At 31.8% G+C, this 23614-nt stretch overlaps 2 protein-coding genes across 2 annotated transcripts; one reads left to right on the top strand and one right to left on the bottom strand.

Moving 5' to 3' along the window:
- The first annotated feature begins 1068 nt into the window (after nucleotides 1-1068).
- Nucleotides 1069-13725, top strand: LOC145936822 (clavesin-2). The gene is made up of 6 exons (XM_083039420.1): nucleotides 1069-1371; nucleotides 8979-9196; nucleotides 9814-10018; nucleotides 10580-10703; nucleotides 11101-11313; nucleotides 11819-13725. The coding sequence occupies exons 2-6, from the start codon at nucleotides 9034-9036 to the stop codon at nucleotides 12485-12487; spliced, it is 1374 nt and encodes a 457-aa protein (XP_082895546.1). The 5' UTR covers nucleotides 1069-1371; nucleotides 8979-9033; the 3' UTR covers nucleotides 12488-13725.
- Nucleotides 13726-13862: 137 nt separating this feature from the next.
- Nucleotides 13863-23434, bottom strand: LOC145936820 (fatty-acid amide hydrolase 2). The gene is made up of 9 exons (XM_083039416.1): nucleotides 22884-23434; nucleotides 17517-17724; nucleotides 16896-17099; nucleotides 16519-16724; nucleotides 16015-16157; nucleotides 15755-15933; nucleotides 15229-15618; nucleotides 14936-15118; nucleotides 13863-14853 (listed from the first exon to the last, which is right to left on the bottom strand). Exons 2-9 carry the CDS (start codon nucleotides 17688-17690, stop codon nucleotides 14755-14757), a joined length of 1578 nt encoding a protein of 525 aa, XP_082895542.1. The 5' UTR covers nucleotides 17691-17724; nucleotides 22884-23434; the 3' UTR covers nucleotides 13863-14754.
- Between the last annotated feature and the right edge of the window lie 180 nt (nucleotides 23435-23614).

Here is a 23614-nt window from a genome sequence, read left to right on the forward strand (position 1 = left end):
ATATAATAAGATTTAATTTAGTAAAATTTTCTATAAAAAGCTATATAATAAAGCAAATCTTACATTTCTTTGTATAGCTATCTTTAAGCTATATACAAATTTTATTTTAACATTTTACAACATTATTCAAAAATAATTGTCTTCAACTCCAAAAGTATTAGCAATTTAAAATTTGATTTATTATAATAAATTTATTTTAAAAAATATAATAGTTTTACAAAATTTAGATATATATGTATAAAATTATAAAAATTTTAGTTATATTTTAGTCAATTACAAGTGAAAATTGTAGGATATAAATAAAATTCGATTTTACCCAAATTGGACTTATTTGTAATTAATGTGACTAATTTAAAATACGGTACAAAGATTTCTATAATTATGAAGAGAAATATATATTATATTACATATTTCTATAATTATATATATATAATATATTACATATATATATTTGCATTTTTTTGCAAAATCATAATTTTTTTATTTCAGGAAGTCGAATTTTAAATTGCTAATACCTAATCATTATTTTTGAATAACATTGTAATATATTTAAATGCCAAAGATAACTATTATAATAAATACGAGCCTAATTTGCTTTACTAATTTTTTATGAGAAATTTCATTAAATATAACCCTTTTTTTATTATACACAGAATTTATATATGCATATCGAGAAATCTATTATTCTTCCTTTTTATCAGTATCGAGTGTTTCAATATTTACCGGCTAATTTATCTCTTCCTACCGCGCGACGCTCAAAAGAATGCATTAACGTAGTATCCTTTAACAGAGCTGAACACAGTATAAAATTAAACATTTCCATTTTTCTTTCTCGTATAATTATGCGAGATGTAACGACGTAAATTAATATAAATAAGATCTCGATCTGTGACTAACATCACAACAATATTGACGTGAAAATTGATAATGTTGTCGAACGCGCGAACGAATATAATAATTCTTTTACCGATTCGTCGAGGTTATTACTTCGCTCGGTCATTTCGCCTCGTTGTTCGCCAACCTAGTGACGGCCCTGGACGGTCAGTAAGTCGCCGTATTCATCGAGCGGCGCCTACTTTAGTACGCTGTGACGAGTTAGTCGGTGCCGGCTGGCCGTGTCACGTCAGTGCACGCCATATTTCGAATCGCCAGTTTCGCGCCGGACGTTTCGAGCGGCGTTTCGACTCTCGTGACGTTTTGACATTTGACGTTTGACGCGCGCAAAATCTGCGACCCGAGAGCGGCGATGCGTCGCCGATAATCGTCATCGAAAAATAAATCGATTGTGCACCGATCATATTGGATCATCGTCTCATCGCGGAATTGTGTGTGGTTCTCTAAAACCGTTCGTAGAAGGCTCGGGTATACGAGGTAAGATCTTTTGTCTTGCGGGGTCTGTAATTAAGGTTACTGCAATTGTGTAATTTTGCAATAGTATTTTTATTATTATTATTATTATTCGCGCTATTCTAATGACTCTCCTCTGTATGCCTATAGCTTCTTTGAATAAATGTGCATAAATTTCTGCTTGATAAAAGCGTACGAGATATCGCAAATATTTCGGAATACTTTTTTTCAAGGTTATTTAAACTCATTTATCTTCATTAACGAAAGTTTGAAGTTAAGACGTAACTTTTTATTTCATTTGTGTTATTCGATTTAATATCCATAATGAAATTGGAGTTATCATGAGGAACATTCTATATGTATAATAACACACGATGTAAAATTCGTGATTACTCTAGAATACGCGCGCGGTTGCGAATTAGACAGGATTAGTGAAAGTGCACCGCAAAGACGGTTGCCTGGAGTTATGAAAATGTTACTTAATAAACATATTGACACTTGTGCAAGATTTGCAGCTGTGTGTCCATTATTATCATCTCTTTCACAAACAACTGCGTACGTAGGACGTACATATACTGGTCCATAAAAGAAATATCTCTTTTTTCTAGATGTTTTTTTTTCTTGTTTCTTTTTAGACACATTTATCTTTAATAGCATTCATATAAGAGTAATCGCGACAGCAGTGATAGAATAAATGCTCGTGATGCCATGTAATGCGACGCGAAAATCGATTGGTTATGAGTAATATCGTTCGTTTTATCTACGCTAATTCAATAGCGACCGCGAACTATTTGTAGTTTCTTACGGATGATAACCTGGCTTGTATATCAAAACAAGGCGCAGTCTGTTTAACATCGAAAGCCTTGAACATTTCACAGAAAGATGTCTGGGATTAAAAAATAATATCTCAAGCATGCGAAATTCTCACAATATATTTATATTATTTGAACAATTTATATACATCAGAGACAACAATAATTATCCCCCTCCCTCAAATTATGTTTCAAAATTCTTATTAAATGTTATATATAGTTTTATTTTTATTATAGTTATTTCTTTATACGAATATTTCAATTATTTTTCTATCTGACATTTGTAAACATATTTTTTATAATTATATTCATTTTCTATATATGTATATTTTGTATATATTTTATCTTTAGTAATTGATATTTTAATGGTATTAATATTAAAGTTCAATTAATATAAAATTAATATTAATTTAAATATAAAAGTGTTTATCCTTAATATAAAAATATTAAAGTAAAAGTTTCTGATATTTTTGTTTCGTTTTTCATATTTGATAAATGGTATCTAAATTTCTTCGCATCGAAATTTTTAGAATTTGAACTTTGTATTTTATTTCCAACTTTGTGTAGATGTGCAGATAAAATTACAGTATAAAGAAACGTTTAAAGTATATTTAACGTTTTATATGTATTGTGTTCAACAAATGTCATTAAGGGGCCGCGTAGATCGTAAGAAAATTATTAGACTTTTTATGGATGAGATATTACGATAGATTCTCACTGTACATGTTGAGGAAACGAGTGGAGGTAATGTCTCTCTTATTGTTGCCACACATCGCGTTTCTATACCGTTACATTACGCAACTTCTTCCTTTACTCTTGTATCGTCAGGAGTCACGCGCAAACGAAAGCGCGTTTCAGACAATATGTGTGTGTATATATATGTATATATATATATACACAAGAGAAGAAAAATATGTTTATATTTTCGTGCAAAAATATGTTACCGAAAAAAATTGCGGAGGATAATAATCGCCGCTATTGCGCACATTTTGCGTTATTCTATTTTTAAAACAGTTTTAAAATAATTTATACATATATATTGTCGATAAAAATTATCGAGAAGGTCGCTGCATTTACGCATCCTTAATGTCGATGTTATGCTTAAATATAATTATACGCAAAACGACATTAGTCGCAGTCTTTTGAGAAAAGATTTTGCACGACTGATGACTCGCATAGGTTGACATTATACATATTAGGTATTAGTGGAAGACATCGCGTGCGCGAGATAAATGCAAATGAAGAGGTTGTATTCTTAAAGTAAGACTAAAAACGATTTTTGTTGTACTTTAATGTTATATTGTACATTTTCATTATTTGTTATTTTTGTTTACCGTTTTAAAAGAAACAAAAGAAGAAAGAAGAATAAATAATAGTCGCGTTAATTCATTTTTAAACGTTACTTGTGCGTAAGCATTAATATTTAAAAAAAAGTCTCTGCAAAATATCATATATTATAGCGTGATCGTTTAATTATTTGCTTATCGCGACAAAAATTGAAGTACAAGATACATGTTTTTTTTTCTTGCCCCTATACGCTTCTTTAGAGAGGTCAAAGGAACTTATTAAAAATCTCGAATTGAGATTTATTTATTAAATTATTTATTTATTTAATCACGATGCTTCTTATTGTAAGGCAAATTTGTGTCTTGTGCACAACCAATTAATTTAAAGAAAAATTAATTTTTTTTTAACCTGATGCATTACCTCATCTGGCTCTTACTAGCTCGTTAAAATTTAAATATGTATTTGACAGAGAGCCTTACTAAAATTTTATTGTTAGTTCCAAGATTGTCACATGTGTACATACATTTGTCTCGATAGCGCGAAATCGATATAGACTTACTATTGGTTCGCTTTATGCAATATATTATTTTTTATAACATCTGTTCTGCAGTCGTTCTTTATTCGTTTGTACGTATATAAAAGGAATGCGCACATCGTACACTTTCGAAAAGCCGCATCAAGCTTTTGTGTTTCTAGAACAACCGAGGCGATGCATCAGCGCCGCTATTGTTCGACGATAATAAACCGGATGATGATGGACATCTGTGATAATTTTCTACGTATTTGTAGACTGATCAGAGATGAGATGCTAATGACGAGTTGTAGTACGACGAATATTATATCCAAATATTTTACGCGCATAATATAAAATGCGAATGAAAAATTTGGAGTAAGATTTTATCTTGCACATTCTGTATTCAAATAATTACATTGAGATTTTCCATTCAGCTTTTACACGTCATTATTCGCATGAGTCATAAAGTATCAAAATAATCATTAATCATGCAATTAATTATTAAATTATTTAAGTATGTATAATTAATTCCATGTAAATAACAATCTCTCAATATAATTAATATTTCAATAATATTGAACTATTAATTACTGAGAGATTGTTATTTACATGAAATTATTCACACAGTGTCTAAAGTTATTTATGCCTAATTTATTTGTGTGAGAATAAATGTATTTCGATAAAATACGACAATAATTTTTATTTAAACGCATAATCTCTTAATTTATACGAGTCATCAGTTCTAAATTCTTTTTCTAGGTTATTAGACTGCCTTCTAATGTTGTTTGTATATAATTATACGAAGCGCGTAACATTAACGCGCGCGCTAAACTAATTATAGATGAATGAGAAGCGACAGTGATGTGTAAATTATTAAAAAAAAAAAAAAAAAATTCATATATAAGTATCTGCTTAATATTCCATTGTCGGAATTTTTGAAGAAAATTTCATGAATTTTTTCCCCGAATATCTATATAAGATCGCGGGGGAGATTCGCAAAAATTTGTGGAATCGCAAAGATAGAGATTCGAGCTCGCCATTCGTGTCGAGATGCGAAATCGAATACGTACATGCATATTTGCATACGTCGTCGCTGTTCCGCTCGATTGACAACCGAATTTGCGCGATTTTTCGGACGCGCGGGATCACAATAGGGCAGGGAGAGACTGCAACGCGAAAGACCACGATGCGGTGAGTCAGCGGCGAGTCGATAACCGGCTCTCCTCTCTATTCGCTATCTCTCTTTCTCTCTCTATCTTTCCCCGTTTTGTATTTTTTTCTCTCTCTCTCGTACCATAATCTGCCGGTGATTTCCCTCGCTCCTTGTCTCTTCATGTTTCACATGTTGCTCTCTGACACTTTCCAACGAATCTGCGGATATCTCATTGCGTGCGGTTTATTCGGACGCGCAGGTACATCCCATCCTCTCGTGTTCTCCACCGCAACGTGGTTCTGATTAGAGGCGACAGAGAAAATCAAACAGGGAGGATTTTCCTGTCCAGGAATATATGAGCGTGTAAGTACGGTGTAATGTGTCTTATTTTTATTTGCAACTTTACATTCATTTACGTTGCCAACTCGCCGAAGTGTATGTAATCCTCGTTATCTTCTTGTCATTGCAGTTAGATGTGACTTTTCGTTTTTTAATTTGCGTGTCAGTGTCGGGACTGTCGGGTTACACTAGATATTGTCGAGGCAATAGCTATCCGTTCGACAAACTTTAGAGACAGAAATAGGCCTTACTTAATGAGCATTAAATACATGCTATATGCTCTTGTTATCTTGTAAGCTGATATATTATTTTCCATTAGAAATCTTTATCGCTAATAATTTAAATGCCTTTTAAGTGTCTTTTAAATGCCTTTTAAATGTCTATTAATCGAAGATAAATGATGTGTATCAACGCCGAGCAACGCGTTTTGTAATTTATGAAGACAATCTAATTTTTCGTATGAAATATATCTAAGAGATATCAATGAATGTCTATAATAATAGGGATGACTACGACATTCTATATCAGAAATGATTTTGAGATGACTTGCGTATTTCGTTAACTTACGAAATACCGAAGTATTGTTCTTTTCTTTCTCTTTCTTTCTTCCTCTGAAACCGGCTCCGAATTCAGAATATCGACTGCATAATTTTACGATTCATCTTTGGACAACGACTTTCATCGTGTTTTTTTCTGTCTCCTTTTTGCGTCAACAATAATAGAAATTAAACAGTTTATTTCTTGAAGTAATCATGCACGGATAATCAATTTTCTACTTCAATTTACTCGTAGAATTTACCTTGGAAATCATGATAATTATAGGGGACAATATAGTATGGAAAGAATTTTATGAGAATTTCTCTGATTAATATTTATCACAATAAAAATAATAATATCTGTCACAATAAAATATAAAACATGTTTGATTAATTTTACTAAACTGCATAGTAAAATTAATCAAACCATGATTTTCAGGGTAAATTCTAAGAGAAAATTCTCTCTGTGTGCATATTTTTATATTTAAATGAGGGAATTGAACTATTGCGTATTCAAATTTTTGCTTGATGTCTCAGTGTTATGTATACTCCAGTTTCTCGAAATAATCAACTCGATTGTGTTGACGAAGTTAGCGGTCGACTTGGAAAGTATAAAGGATCGCAAATCGATCGCTTGCCTGTTGCAAGGTCGTGCGAAACTTTCGCGAAATAATTATCCGAACCGGTCGAAAGAGCCGCTCGCGCAACTCGCGGCTCTTCTTACAAGGACGGTTCTCCATGAATCATTCGAGTATGTGAAGTTAGCCCTCCATTTTCTAAATTTTGAAAAAATTATTAGAGTTCTGGCTGCCCCCTCAAGAGTTCTAGAGTTCTCTATCGATTTTAGAAATAGTTCCGTCGTTTAAAGCATCGAAAATATCACTTGAAGTTATGGGGGGCTAACTTCACATTTTTTCGCAACTTTAAAGCCGTATAACTTTTTTATTATTAACTTTAGCACTATGGTTGATTAAGGATAATTGATAGAACTCTTTGGGGGGCTATCAGAACTCTCAATTAAATTGCCGGTTGTCGACAAAAATTTTCTAAGTTCGATAGAGGTGAATTTTTTTTCGGAAATCGGCAGTTCTGTTGACAGTTCTGGCAGCCCCCCGAATAGTTCTGAAGAAAACTATTAGCATTCGAAGCTCTACGATGCGAAATAGAAAAGTTCTCGTCGATCAAAATCCCGGAATCGAAAATTTTCAAAGTCCCCTAAAGGTAAAAATTTTTTTCGGAAATCGACAGTTCTGTTCGGAGTTCTGGTAGCCCCCCGAATAGTTCTGAAGAAAACTATTAGCATTCGAAGCTCTACGATGCGAAATAGAAAAGCTCTCGTCGATCAAAGTCGCGGATTCGAAAATTTTCAGTCCCCTAGGTGAAAAAATTTTTGTCGGAAATCGGCAGTTCTGTTCAGAGTTCTGGTGGCCCCCCGAATAGTTCTGAAGAAAACTATTAGCATTCGAAGCTCTATGGTGCGAAATAAATTTTTACCTTTAGGGGACTTTGAAAATTTTCGATTCCGGGACTTTGATCGACGAGAACTTTTCTATTTCGCATCGTAGAGCTTCGAATGCTAATAGTTTTCTTCAGAACTATTCGGGGGGCTACCAGAACTCCGAACAGAACTGCCGATTTCCGAAAAAAAATTCCCTCCATCGAACTTAGAAAATTTTTGTCGACAACCGGCAATTTAATTGAGAGTTCTGATAGCCCCCCAAAGAGTTCTATCAATTATCCTTAATCAACCATAGTGCTAAAGTTAATAATAAAAAAGTTATACGGCTTTAAAGTTGCGAAAAAATGTGAAGTTAGTCCCCCATAACTTCAAGTAATATTTTCGATGCTTTAAACGACGGAACTATTTCTAAAATCGATAGAGAACTCTAGAACTCTTGAGGGGGCAGCCAGAACTCTAATAATTTTTTCAAAATTTAGAAAATGGGGGGCTAACTTCACATACTCAAATCATTCTTCGGTGCAATGTGCGCTCAATGTATGTATAGTTGGATTCGCGCGAAAGAAGTAAAGTGAGAAATGAAAGTTTTGGCGAGCGCAATCAAATCGCATTTTTTATTTTATCGCGATATAAATCGCGTTTACGGGCATTATTTATTCAGTGGGAGCGGCTTTTAACAAGATAGAGTACTTTACGACTCGACCATCGGACTTTACATTATGTGCACTCATGTCCGAACATATGTATGTGCGATTCACAGCATTGCTTTTATCAGACACATTACTTCTTATATGTCAATTTTGTGTAATTTTTCGCAATTTTACATTATTTACATTATTATATAATTAAAAATAAGATATTATATCTAAGGAAATAAGATATTAAAATAAGATTATATCTAAGGAAATAAGATATTAAAATAAGATTATATCTAAGGAAATAAGATATTATATATCTAAGAGATATTATCATATAAATTTGATAATTGTAGAGTTGGAGTAAGAATACTAAATGTCAATGATTTCGAGATTAATATGATTTTCTATGCATGTCTTTCTTTATATAAGTAGAATAACTACATTTTTCATTTTATTTACATTCTTGATCCAATTTTTATTTTTTTATTTAACTTGGTCGAGAAATTGAGATAAATTCCTATTACTTTGCCAGAATATATACATATTTGATTTATATATAAATTTTTATAAAATTTCTTATATTAAATTTTTATTGAATAGAAATAATTTGCGCTTTTGTGTCTGTCTTTCTAATCAGTTATATAATAATAATAAATATAATATATTTTATATAAAATAGTCGATATTTTTCTGATAAAACTCTTAATTAATCTTTAATTATAAAAAATATTTTGTTTAAGATATCTCAAATAAATTCTATATTATAATATATAATCACATATAATCACATATAATAACTTTAAAAATATCATATAAATCGATATTTAAGAAATATTCTATATTTTTTTATATAAAAATGTGTGTAACAAAAAATATTTATTCCAATGTTTCAGACCGTTGGTGTATACGTAAAGGGAAAAAAAAAAAAAAAAAAAAAGATATAGCAAAATGTCCGAGTACTGTGAATATATGTGGTGTGATCCCGCACGTGGTCACAATAGCGTCGCCTTGGCACGTAGCATTTATGAAGAGGGGGGCAGGTTCGATAAGCGTGACAAGAAGCTAGCCATTAAGACTGTCAGAGCCATACTTCGACAAATGCCGGATGTAGGTAGGTAAAATAAAATCATACAAAGTCTAACTACCGAAATCAGCTCATCGTATCCTGTGCACGTAAAATTACAAAGATATTATAAACAAAAGTATTTATTATGATTTAATTTTAAATTTGCACTTTAGCAAGAAAATTCAACTTTGAGTCTTGAAAAAAAGTTATCTTTTTATCTAATATTACGTGTTTTTTAATCGAATAAATATATTGTAATACAAATTCTTCAGTTCACTTTACTTAATAAAAATATATATTTGATAAATGCATATGCATTTATATATAATATATATTTAAATAAAAAGTATATATATTAGAATTAATATAAAATAAAATAATTGTACAAAGTATGAATTAAATATTGAGAGATAAATAAAATAGACGCATCTACAGCAAAGAAAAAAATTCTAATAATTATATTACTTGAAAAAGGATTAAAAAATAATTCTCTGATTGAAAAAACGGAGTGAAAGAGAGTCAGTCAAAGTGCGAAGATTATTAATATATATTCTACGCGTAACCTCCGCGTAATATCCGCATACGGGATTGTGCTTCCGGTCATGCGTTTTCGCAGATAGCATTATAATGACGATCGGTTTTTCCGTCTGTTGTCTGCCTAGACCTGGGGCGTTGCACGGACGAATATATTACTCGCTTCCTGCTGGCCCGGAAGTATCGTACCGAGCAGGCGGCTGCTCTGATAGCCGCTTATCAGGCACAAATAACGCACCGCCAAGATATCTTCGGCAACCTCACCGCTCGGGATCCCGCCTTACAACGTGCGCTTCGCGCAGGTATACCAGGTGTTCTGCCCGCACGAGACAGGTATGATTATATGTGTGTATATGTATGTGAATCTACAATAAGTTTGCGAATTAATGTTCGAGGAATAACGAATAAATTCGTGATGTAATAAGGCCCCGTTATATTTATTCTTATCTTCTTTCCGCTATGCAATTAACACTTGGTACTACAATAGCGCGATTAGCACAGCTTCGTTTTGTAATAATTTGTATAATATATTTAATAATATATTATATAATAAATATATTAAATATATTATATAATATATTTCATATAATATATTTTTAAATATTTTATATAATATATATTATTAAATATTTTATATAATATATTTATATAATATATTTTTTTTCAACTATATACACACTCGATTAATGATCTATTTATAATGCTGAAGATAAAGTGCGCCTGAGATAAATTGAAATTTAGGACGATGGTGACATATGGGAGGAACAAAATTTTATTTTATTTTAATTATTATTTTAATGACTGGGAATAAGTTGTTGTTTATTTGTGTGATACTTAACTTGTTCGATTATAATTTTAAACGTTATTTTTTTATTTTACTATGAATCAATGTAGGAAAGGCAGATGCGTGCTGATTATTTTAGCATCGCAATGGAATCCCATAGCCGTGCCCGCATTGTCCGTTCAACGAGCTATCTTCTTAGTTCTGGAAATACTTATTCAGGATCCACGAAATCAGGTGCAAGTCACTTATCATCACTAATAATTGATTATTACTCCACGACTTTCACGAAGTTAATTTTATATTACTAATCTCTTTTTTTATCGCTTATTAAAAGACTCATAGCTTACGAAAGATTTATGTTGTATATTTAAAAGCTAAAAAAATATAATATTTTTTTTGTTTATAGCGTAAGCATAAAAACCACTCATACGCACACTACAAAAATATACATTTTATAATATATTAATATAAAAAAATGTTTTGAAATTATAGTTGAAACTATAATTTGATGCCGATTCACATATAGCTGAATCTCTACGCCTAGTCTAGACTCAATATTTATTTTCAAACTGGAATTATTGCATGCCTCCGAAATAGTCGATCTAACGATGATTTGTACTTTTTTTCTCAGCAATCTGGTTTCGTCGCTGTGATAGACTGGAGCGGATTCTCGTTACGGCAGGGTAGCGCGTTGGGCGCAGCGGCTTTGCGAAACCTAATAACTGCTCTACGTGGGCGATTTCCTGCCCGATTCAAAGCGATACACTTCCTTTCGGCGCCCCTGTACGTCCAAGCGACTCTGGCTCTGGTGAAGCCATTTCTGGATGAGAAGACGCGGAATAAGGTGAGGCTTGTGCATGATGCAGGCAACACTACGGCATTAAAAGACACGAATAAATTGCCAAGATACATTATAATCATATTTCAATACACAAAATGTAATTATAATTGTATTTAATTTTATTTCATTTTATTTAATTTTAAATTTGCTTAATGGAACCTATCAAAAATCAATTGGAACTTATCAATTGCATATACATATAGTTACAATCAATTGTCAACTGGACTTGAAAATTTAACTTTGATTATTCACGATTCTCATCTCTAGGAGAGATCATATCTATAGGAAATATTCAGCTTATAATAAAAATTAATCTTTATTGCTTATGGTAATGCGCGTGTAATCTGAAAATAGAAAAACGTGATAAAATAAAAATCATTGTAAAAATCGATGCGTAGCGCGGATGTGTATAGATGCTATATAAATTATCATTGCTCAGATAATGCGTCAGATAACTGTCAAGCGCGAAAAGCCGTTATTAACGTTCATCTTTTTTTTTTCTTTGCAGATCTATCTGCACGGCAACAATCTCAGCACGCTCCACGAGCACCTGCCAACGGACATCTTGCCGGCGGAGCTCGGTGGAACGGGACCAGCCTTCAACCCGGGATTATGGGCCGAGCCGGTCATCCACTCGGCGATGAAAGAGGCCGAGCTCGCCGCCGCCGCCACAAAGGGAAAAGAGCAGCTCGCCGACCAGAATACGTGCGTGCAAAAACCGACCAACGGATCGAAAACCGCAAACGGAAACCATCGGAGGAGTGACGACTCGTCCGTATTGACGAACGTGGATAAAACGCTCCTGAACAATCCTGCGAAGCTTCCCCCCGTAAAAACGCAAATGGATGTAGAATTAAACGTGATAAATAAGCGATCGGACGAACGAAGAGAAATGACGAAGCTTGCGACGAAAAACGGCGAGAGTAATGCTGAGGAACGATCGGTACTCAAACGAGACAATAACGGAAACGAGAGACATGATTCTGACGGCAGAACGGATCAGTTCAGGGATGACCTGGCGTTTCTCGACCCGGAGATCAACTTGAACGAGTTCGAAATGATTTCCAGCAGATCGGGCGGCGACGATAATTCATTGGATAACAGATTAGAAGAGAAGGCCCTCATCGTCGCTAGCAACAGCGAGGCACCGTCGGAAGAAACGAATCTCATAACGTAACGCTGATCTCCAGTTTATCCAAGGTATTGCTTCCTTGATAGGATTTTCTCCTTTTTTTTTATAAACGATATGAATCTGCAAATAACGGTCTCGAATAATCTCGAGGTAGCGTAATTTTATCGGTAATAGCAGCGGATTTCCTTATAGACTATTTCCTAGAATGTAATTTGGTGCGGTGCTTTTCTTGTTCCATTTTGCTGAAACATAAAATCGATATATAAAATTTTTACACTGATCCTGATATATTTTGCTAAGAACGAGTATTAATTAAGAGCACGACGTGAAAAGTCCTCCTGTATTTTCATACATTCTTGAAACTTATTTTATATTTAAAAAGATTAAATACATTTTTTAAAAATTAGAATAAGAGATAGAAAAAGAATATAACGTATATTTTCAGCTTCCAATTTATTATGATTCTTTCATTAAACATGTTTATTCATTATTATTGTGTTGGAATCTTTGTTTTATTAATTACATAAAGGCAGCTCTTATTAAAACAATTTAATTTGTATCAGAGAGATTATAACATGGAAACAATAGATATATATCTTCTCAATTATTCCTACATATTTTGAGATATAAGAATAAGAAAATATTTCGGAAATTGATTGTGATTGATCACTTTTTGAACTTGGTTGAGATTTGAAGAATGAATGAGAATTGAATGTGATTTTATAAATCACATACATGTCATACATATTTACAAACGTAAATTTCGTAGTCTCATTGAAATCGTGTTTTAGCAGCAAAATAAATCTTTGATACAATATATTATCTATTTTTTTAAAAATATTTTAGAGAGACACTTTAGATAGCATATTTATGAGTTAAAATGCAATCTTTTTAACTCACAAAGCTCGAATTATTTTAAAGAAACTATTGCAACTTGTTCTTCCAATGATTGCGTATTTCATTCATTAAATTTTTTTTCATGTTTGCATTTTATATATGTATGTGTGTACATATGTGTGTAGTATGGTATTTATTGGAATTAGTAAATCAAAAACACTTATCGAATGTTTTAAGATTAAGACAATTTGATATGCATTGCATCTAAGCATATTATAAATTTTTGACGTGATAAAACATTAGGTGAGTACTTAATTATATAAAATTATATTTTAAACGCGCGGCAATTTACATATTTTTCTTTTATATTATATCGACGAATTATCGACAAATTAAAATATTTTAATTAAAAAGTATTCAATTAAAATTTTAAAAGGTATCTCGATATATACATATTTGCGAAAATATTTATATTAATAAAATAGAGTTTATATGTTGATCGACATATGGCAGAGTAATGCTGGAAGAAGGAATCAATAGATATATATAGAAAAGAATATAATTGTGAAATGAAATAAATATATATATAATATAATAAAAATTTATTTCTTGGTAGATAAAATATATATATAATATATATATATATATATATATATATATATATATAAATTCTCAACATCAATACATATTTTAAATAACATTAAACGTCTTATCACATAATACCAAAAGCACCCTGCTACCATTTGAGTTCACATATATCACGTATGAAAATAGAAAATTCTATATAGAAATCTATGAGGTATATATAAATATACTGCAATTTAACATGTGTGAATATTATATTATATTATATACAACTATTTTGTCATATATGTCCGATTTAAGAGAAGTTTCAATTTTTTTTCTTTTTTCATGTAAAAGTGCACATACACGCGATGACATTCTAATTTTATATCAGATCGAACAATACTGTCTCAATATTAGTACAATCAATACAATCGGATACATCAACATTGATCGTAACATTAATTATCATCATATTATCTCATCAATTATATCATTATATTATCTCAAGAAATCCTAATCAAAAATTGGCCACAAGATTGAGAAAGAATACATTCTCATATTTAGAGATATTATAATACAAATATTTTCTTGGAATTTTATAAATGCAGTAGTAATAATGCATCATGTACTCTGTATCATGAAATTTACAGAATATCAAGTAATATAACAAATTATATACTTCATACTAAATGCATATTATATATGTATATATATAATAACCTTCATATAATAATTTTCATATATAAATTTGTACTTTATCTCGATAGTGTGTTCACGTACATATGAAAATCTTTGATATAAATAGTATAATACTTCGCAAGAAAAAGATGGCAGGGTTCGGTAAGATGAGGCGTTATGTGTATGTCATTCATTCATTCATTGAATTATTGTCTATGTTAGTACTGACATTAAGCTACTATTGCCGGAGGTACCCAACCTCCGAAACCTCGTTCCAATTCTTCTGCAACAGCTAGCGTCAGACGATCTTGATGAAGTCCCGCTACAACCTATAGGATTAGAAAAATAGATTATTTAAAATGCGATACCCTCATAATTCTAAGTAAAAATATCATGCAACGCAATACGCACCTGTATCCCAATGGGAAGCCCTTGTTTATTTAAGCCTAACGGACAAACTGTAGCCGGTAGGCCTAATACATTAATTATTGCGGTGTAAGAGAAATTGAACGGCTTGAACAATGGTTCGTAATGCATTGGAGCTGCAGTTGGATGCGCTGGATACAAGAACACACCATTCTCTCCCAAAATGTCCTGAAAAGTGCCATGAAGTGTTATAAAAGAATATTGCAAATAACATAATAGCGTTCAAAAAATTTATCTTGATATTGTATATAAATTTCTCTTCAAGATCTTAATCGTACCTTAAATTCTTGACGAAGATCTTTACTTTGTTGTATAAGTCGAACGTGTTTCTCGCTTCCATGCTTTATGCCGATTTTTTCGAATGCGGCAGTGAGAAGAGCGACCAAAGTGTGATTGCTCATGAATAACATCCACTTGATGAATTCCCAGCAAATATTAATCTGACCTTTTCTATCGGTTAACTCGTATGAAAAGTCCTTATCATCCTTCGCCGCCATATTTGCTAACCAGAGAGCTGTACTTTTTTTAAATTTTTTTACGTTTAATTTCGTGGCCTTAATCTTGTGCGCTTTCTCGAAATAGTTCAGTATTTTTTTCATTGCGTCCTTTATTTCCGGATCCACGGGAGAAACTAGATATTGACCGCCGTCGTCCTCCATATAATAGATCTAAATTCGTAAACATCGTTTCATTACACGATAAACTTATTAACCTTGCTTTCCCGCTGCAAAAGCATGCATGTATAAAGTAACATTAGGTTAAAGAGAAGTTAACTGTCTTTTATGAAATGTTAAATCAATTTGCCTTGATTTGTGAGATGTCCACTTTTTCATCTAGCTTCAGTAGGTCGGCATTCTTGTCCGCGAGAATCTTAAGAGTTAATGCAATATCTTGCGCGTATCTACACATTGGTCCAATAGCGAGTAATTGATCTTGATCATCACTGTGTGCACTTGGGTATTGGCCATCGTTCGAGACTATTCCTGTAATAAAAATATTCGCATTTTCACGAGACATCGATAATAAGAAACATGCGCGTTAGTCAAGTTCTCAATTTTCCTCACCCTTAGATGGCTTATGGCCAAAAATTCCATTGAAGAATGCCGGCATGCGAATAGAGCCGCCAATATCCGAGCCAATTCCAAGCGGTGATCCAGCTGCTGCTTGTATGCAGCCTTCGCCACCCGAAGAACCGCCTACAATGTGTCTGAAAGCGAATTACATGAAATAAAAAATTGTAAGAGAATAAAAAAATCTTTTGCCGCACGAGTTCTCTGTCGTACACTTAAATTCAAATTAGAGATATTGAAAAAATTGGATTTGTGCTCTCTATACATTAACATTTATATTGAATTAAAAATTCGCATTAAATTAAAAATGTATAATAATTATATTTTATACCATCAATCGTTATAATGACTATAATTTGCTATATTCTATATTTAATAAAATTGATTTCTTTCGAGCGTACCTTTTCGATAATTAAAATCTCGAAATAATTATATCTTCAATGAATATTATGATATATTATGCTATATTATGCTGATAATATTATATATCGTATATACCTCGTATTGTAGGGATTCTTAGTGGTACCAAACAAAAGGTTAGTGCTTTCCCACCACATCGCTAATTCTGAAACATTTGTCAATACCAGAGGTATAGCTCCAGCTGACCTCATTAATTTTATCACTTCTGCATCTTTATCAGCGACAGTGTTCTTTCGTAGAACTAGACCAGCTGTGTGTTGCATATTCGCTACCCTGATACAATCCTGCAATATAATAATTGAAGGGATATTTTCTTTTCTCTTCGCGATTATAATCGCGTAATTTCATGATATTAACGGATGATAAGCAAAAAACCTAATCGTTATCATTAATCTATTATATCCATTAGCTAATGAAATTGAAAACTAATGAGAATAAAAAGATATATATTTTACCTTGGTAGTAAAAGGTACACCAAACAATGGTTTCTCTTTGGCCAATAAATCTGCGGACGGAGCGTCTTGAGATTTCAACAATTGGTCGCATTTTCTCGCTTCTTCAAGAGCCTCCTCAAAACGTTCCGCGACTACACAGTTGAGTGTCGGTTGAATCTCTTTTATTCTTTCTATATATGAAGATACCACTTCCTCCGAAGTTAACTGTGAATAATAAGCAGTTATGTAGTTAATTTAACCGATATAAGTAAATGTATCATACAAGTCGATGATAAGTTTTATGCATCCCGGACATTTTTATTATCATGATAAACCAAGAAAGAGAAAAAGGAGAAACAGATCTTTAATCTTTTTTATACATACAAAATAATCAACGAAACAAAAAAAAGATAGAAAATATCTCTATTTAAATTGTTATTTGTGATTCATTATATTTTAATTTAAAATAGACATTAGTCATCATATAATGTAGAAATAAAACTTTATTTTGTCACGATGATTCGAAACGAGAGATAAATTACAAAATCGATGAGCGAATAGGAATTTATCAATATAAACTATTGAAAAATATTAAATATTCAAGAGATTCAGCAAAGAGTTTGAGAATAAATAGAGACTTACTTGTCTGTTTCGAATTTTTAACGCTAAAGTGGACGCGCTGTGCAGGAGAGTTAAATCTTTGATAGGTGGTTGAGATTCTGCCGGTCCGCTGATGTAAGCAATTAACAATAATATCCCTCTCACGATCACTTCCACGACGCGATGGAACACGTTCAGGATTTGTCGAGTTTGCATCTTGCTACGCGTTTGCTCTTCAATTGATATTCACCTGAACAAAATTTATAATCCATGTTTCTCATTAGTCTAAATGCATTCATATTACGCATGTACACTGAGAAAATTTTCTATTAGAATTTACCCTGAAAATCATGGTAATCATGGGACAATATAGTGTGGAAAGAATTTTATGAGAATTTCTCTGATTAATACTTATCACAATAAAAATAATAATATCTATCACAATAAAATGTAAAACATGTTTGATTAATTTTACTAAACTGTATAATAAAATTAAACATATTTTTATATTTTATTGTAATAGAGATATTATTATTTTTATTGTGATAAATATTAATCAGAGAAATTCTCATAAAATTCTTTCCATACCATATTGTCCCACGATTACCATGATTTTCAGGCTAAATTCTAAGAGAAAATTCTCTCTGTGTACTTTTTGCCGAGCACATTTTTAAGATTATGTACGGAGGTATATTTTTTTTCCTACGTATTAGATGCAAATTAGTTGAAATCCACGCTAGCTTTTAATTAAAATGCAGTTTAACTACACTCTTTTTTTTTAAAGCAATTTAACTGCACTCTTTTAAAATGCAATTTTCAAATGCATTTTAAAAGAGCAACTATTAAAATGCATTTAAAGATTTTAAAAAACAATTTTTGAACCTATTTTTAAAATTGTTTTTTTTTTTCGTTAAATTCAATTTCGCAAATATAATATGTAATAAAATTCATTCACATTACAAATTAGGTTTCGTTAACAAAAAATTCATCGTTATATTTTTGGATTTGAGATTATCTCGTAGTATGCAAGTATATATGATAACTTATCGTGCGTCATAATGCAAACTTTTTGTCATACTTGTTTTTTATTTCGTATTTCTATAATATGTATATATTACATTCGTGTAAATTACACAATATTATTTATGTTTTCGGATTGTCTACATTATCAAACACGATCTCTTAATGAATTTATTATTAAATAAACACATGTCGTAAATGAGATAGATTGCAATATAGGAAGAACATCAAGATAAAAAGATTAATTTTTTATTGTTTCGAATACAATCATAAATTTGATACGAAAGAAAAAGAAAAGTAAAAATTATAAAAAATTATGAAAAATATATAATGTTATTATAATACTTTATTATAAGTTTTTAAATTTAAATTTATTTTTTTCTAGTTCTTTATTCTGTATATGGAACATCTTATGTTGAAGAAAAAAATCAGCGATATTCTTTAAAACCTTCTATTATAAAAAAAAAATTTTTTGTTGTAAAAAATAAGTTTTGAATCAAAGTACAAAGTTGATCGATTTAGAACTTCGCTAAATAGGTGTGCAATTCCGTAATAAGGAGCGATACAATGCTTGATAAATTGCACGATTTGTCATGCGCGATTGCGTCTTCTCGTCACACTTTATGACTATGATTTAACCGACATGTTGGTGATAAATAAACGTCGGTATATAATAGGTAAGTGACGAAACATAAATCTCACACAATCAGTGTAGGAAAAAGCGCATTAATATTCTTAGCCAGACTGACCCCAGATAGAGAGAAGGAGAACGAGGATTCTACAACATAATACACGCTTACGCACTTGTTGCAGTGAACAACCATTAATGATGTAATCGCGAAATTACGTATCAAGGTTGACAGAACAATACGCGTGAGTTTAAACAGCTTTACAAATAACAGAATTAATACGACAGTCGTATGTACTTTGTTCCTATTTGGTTAAGTTTTTCCTACATAATCATCCGCACAATCGTTAGAATTTTAATTATACATGCATATAATGCTGTTGTGCGCTTAACATTGAAAGATAAAAATTTCAAAGTGCTTACTCTAAAAATACAGAGGGGTTGGTCACTAGTGGTGTACAAAAATTACCCTTGATACGGATTACCTTTAAATTACCTCAGATTACTTAAGATTACCTAATACAAATTATGCCCATCATACTTAGAATTTAGAATGATATTTTTTTCGATTATTCCCTTTTTTTAATTTAAAATTAATCTTAAAGAATTTTTTTAAATATATATTTTAATTTTTTTGTTGTAAACAGTAAACATTTTTTCCTATTTTGAAACATTAAAAAAATTTTTTTGATATATTTTAAAAATATTTTATTATTTCTTAACGCTGCCAATTTTATTCTCAAAAACGTTGGGAATGAAAATTTAATTTTTGTTACTGTTAGTTGTTTTCTTTGCAATATACATCCATAAAAATAAAGTGCGGTAAAAATGAAAATAATACCGGAATTACCGGCAGAATATTCAATACATGAAAATTGTAATATAGGTTTTGTTTTACCGTTAAATGACGATGGCTTATCAAAAGTTGTAGATAAGAATGCATTTCGCAATTTTTAAATGCTCGTGTGTTCGTGGCCTGAGAGAGGAAGACGTGGTACCGCGAAAACCTAACCACGACAATTCTTAAATTATAAAAAAGCACGTTTTTACGAAGCGTCGACTCTAAAAATCGACTGCAAATGTATATATTATTGTAAAAAGATACAATTCATCAATGACGTTCACTAAGTTCAAAAATTAAAGATTACCTTAGATTACCTACAGATTATTTGATATTACCCTTAGATTACTTAGATTTCCTATTAGAATATCCAAGATTACCTGAGAATGCTAAAGATTATTTAGAATTACCAAAAATTACCTTGAATTACCCAAAATTTCCTTTGGATTGCCGCTGAATTACCTAGCTCTTGTAGAAAAATTACCTCAGTGACCAACCCCTCGAAAAATACAAATTTTCACGTAGCATTTCAATAGCAATTATATAATACTCAAACTAGATTAAAAATTTGACAATTCCATAATTTTGCTTGTCAAATCAGTGCAAAATTATAAACTCTTAATTATAATCCTTGTAAAAGATCCAACTACGAATTGATTACTTTTAATATTAAATTATTCTTTAATATCAATATATATTTTTTTCTATAGTTTTTCATTTTATATATATATATATATATAAACGTTTAGTTTTTAGAATATTATTTAATATTACATACATAATTTTCACGTAGCATTTCAATAGCAATTATATAATACTCAAACTAGATTAAAAATTTGACAAACAGTTCCATAATTTTTGCTTGTCAAATCAGTGCAAAATTATGATAAACTCTTAATTATAATCCTTGTAAAAGATCCAACCACAAATTGATTACTTTTAATATATTAAATTCTTCAATGTCAATATATATATATTTTTTTTCTATAATTTTTTATTATATATACATATATATATATATATATATATATATATATATATATATATGTATGTATGTATGTATGTATAAACGTTAATTTTCAAAATATTACTTAATATTACATAAATATAAAATATCCAAATATTTATTATTAATATGATTAAAATTGTTTAATATTATATAAATATAAAGTTTATATAATATAAATATATTTTTCATGTTTCGAGACAATTTTAAAATGCGAACTAGATTTATTTTCCTCGTACGTAGTTTTTTTTCGGTCTCACCTAAATTATGTTTGCAAATTATACGTTACACGTGTATCTGGTCGAACGTTATACTTAAAACGAACAATATTCGTGACACGAAATGCTTCTCGTCGGGGCAAGGTTATTTTGTGCAATCACTCGAGATAGACGATTAAAGTATTACCACGTACTATGATTGAAATGCAGTAGAACAGCCGCGAGCAGAATTTAATATAGTATATCCTGTCGAAGATGTACAAGATTTCGAACGTCGATGCGAATCTTCTATTATATATTGCAATCGATAGAATTGTGTGTTCCAGGAAAATGTTAATTCAGCCAGTCATTATACGTATTAATATAAACTTCTTCGTTCATGGCTGTGTGGTCCATAAGATAGTTATTTTTTAAAATATTTTTACAACTGACAGATCTATTTATGACAAAGTTTGAACGATGGACATTATATTTGTGAAACTATGAAATATTAATACTTCTCTCTCTTTACATCACGATATAAAAATAGACTCATACATAACGAGCGAGATATGTAAACATAACAAAGTCTTCTCTCATAAAAGGTCATCTCTTTATTATTGCAATTATGTAATCGACATGTGTAAAAGATCTTAATAACTCTTCTCTTCCGTTTATAGATGGTAAGAATGAGTGAGTCGATATAGCCGGAATTAATAATTAGCCGGAATTAATAATTAATATCGAGGTTATCGAATATATCGAGAGCGAATCGAGAAAGGTTAACACTGTCGCAAAAAAAATATAAATAAATAAAAAAATACGCAAAAGGTTGATGTTGCGTGCGCGCAAAGAAACGCTTCGAATAAGCTAGGCGATGCGTGCATTTTATTTCACGATATATATTAAATATATTAAAACGCCAATGATAATACATTTTTTTTTTCTTTTAATCGATTCTCGGAAATACATATGTCACGTATGTCTCGTCGGTCGATCTAATCGATCGCATCAGGAATTTCGCCGACCGGAAAAGCTAACCAGCTCATAGCCATATGTCAGTCATTGACATTCACCTAATTTAGAACTCGTTTTCTCTCTTTCTCTCTCCCTCTCTATTTGTCTTTCTCTCTCGCAACTGTCACAGGACTATCAAAGAACAGTGAATATAAAATTTATCTGTTTCTCACAAATAACATCGAAAAAACTTTGAAGGTCGCGGCTGATTAAGAGGCTCCATAAATCGGAAGCCAACCGTTTCCACGATGATGTTGTTATTTATAATCCGGGGCCGTTCACGTGATACACTCGCGGTTCTCACGAGACGACGACTATCCTCCTCATGTCAATGTCAACATGGAAGATATAAGTCGATGCATCGATCCTTAGAGAAGAATCTTACGTCTTTCAGGACGATCTCTCCGAGATATAACGTTCTCGCGGAAATAAAGCTACCTGACCTATACCTGGCTACAGGAGACGCTTCGGCGTGCCGCGTCAGCGAAAGAAAAGGAAAAGCAGATGGAAAGAGAGAGAAAGAGAGAGGCAGAGATTTATTCACCGTAGATCCGGCCGGGCGGATAATAAGAGAGAGAGAGTGAGAGAGAGAGAGAGAGAGAGAGAGAGAGTGAGAGAGAGAGAGAGAGAGAGAGAGAGAGAGAGAGAGAGAGAGAGAGAGAGAGAGAGAGAGAGAGAAAGAGAGAGAGAGAGAACTCACCGATGGGGCGAACGGTTCGAACCAGGTGTCATCGACGGCAGGATGTTTACACGATCCCGTTGTAATTCCGCTCTATATCCGTTTCCTTCAATCCGTATCGTTCAACAAGAGAGACGCGGTTTTTTTTCAACCACTAGACTTCGACTGCCGCCGCGGCTCGCTCTTCTTCCAAGGAGCGACCAGCTCACTGACATCGACGAGAAGAGCCACCCACCGTTCACTGTATATATGCACGTATGTACAATGTATGTACATAGATGTGCCGCCGCCAGCCGCCAGTGAATACGCCGCGCGATTTACTCCCGAGCTCGGTTCGGCTCCAAGCCCGAGCTGTTCCGAACTGTCACGAGTCGAGCGGCTGCGCCTGCGCGCGACGCGAATATAAGAGCGGAGCGGACGTGAATTGCAGGAGCGAAATGAACGGACATCTTGAAAACCCGTTGGGCCCGCTGTCTCGTTTTTTATGCATGCGCATATTTATGTACGTACAGGATGTCATTGGACATTTACGATTTAAGTCTCAATAACAAATTTTCAATTTATAGAGGGTTTTTCCATTATAGAAATATTTATACGGATAAGAAGAAATATAATTAATATATAATGTATATTTATTTAATATATATTATATATATAAATTAATATATATTACACGTATTAATTGTAATATATATATATAATTTTTCTTTTTTTACTTGCTTATCGAGTCCATAAATTGATCTTTGAAATAA

This window comes from Prenolepis imparis, unplaced genomic scaffold (assembly GCF_030444845.1).
Source record: "Prenolepis imparis isolate NDT839.2.m4 unplaced genomic scaffold, iyPreImpa1.0 SCAF_5, whole genome shotgun sequence".
NCBI lineage: Eukaryota > Metazoa > Arthropoda > Insecta > Hymenoptera > Formicidae > Prenolepis > Prenolepis imparis.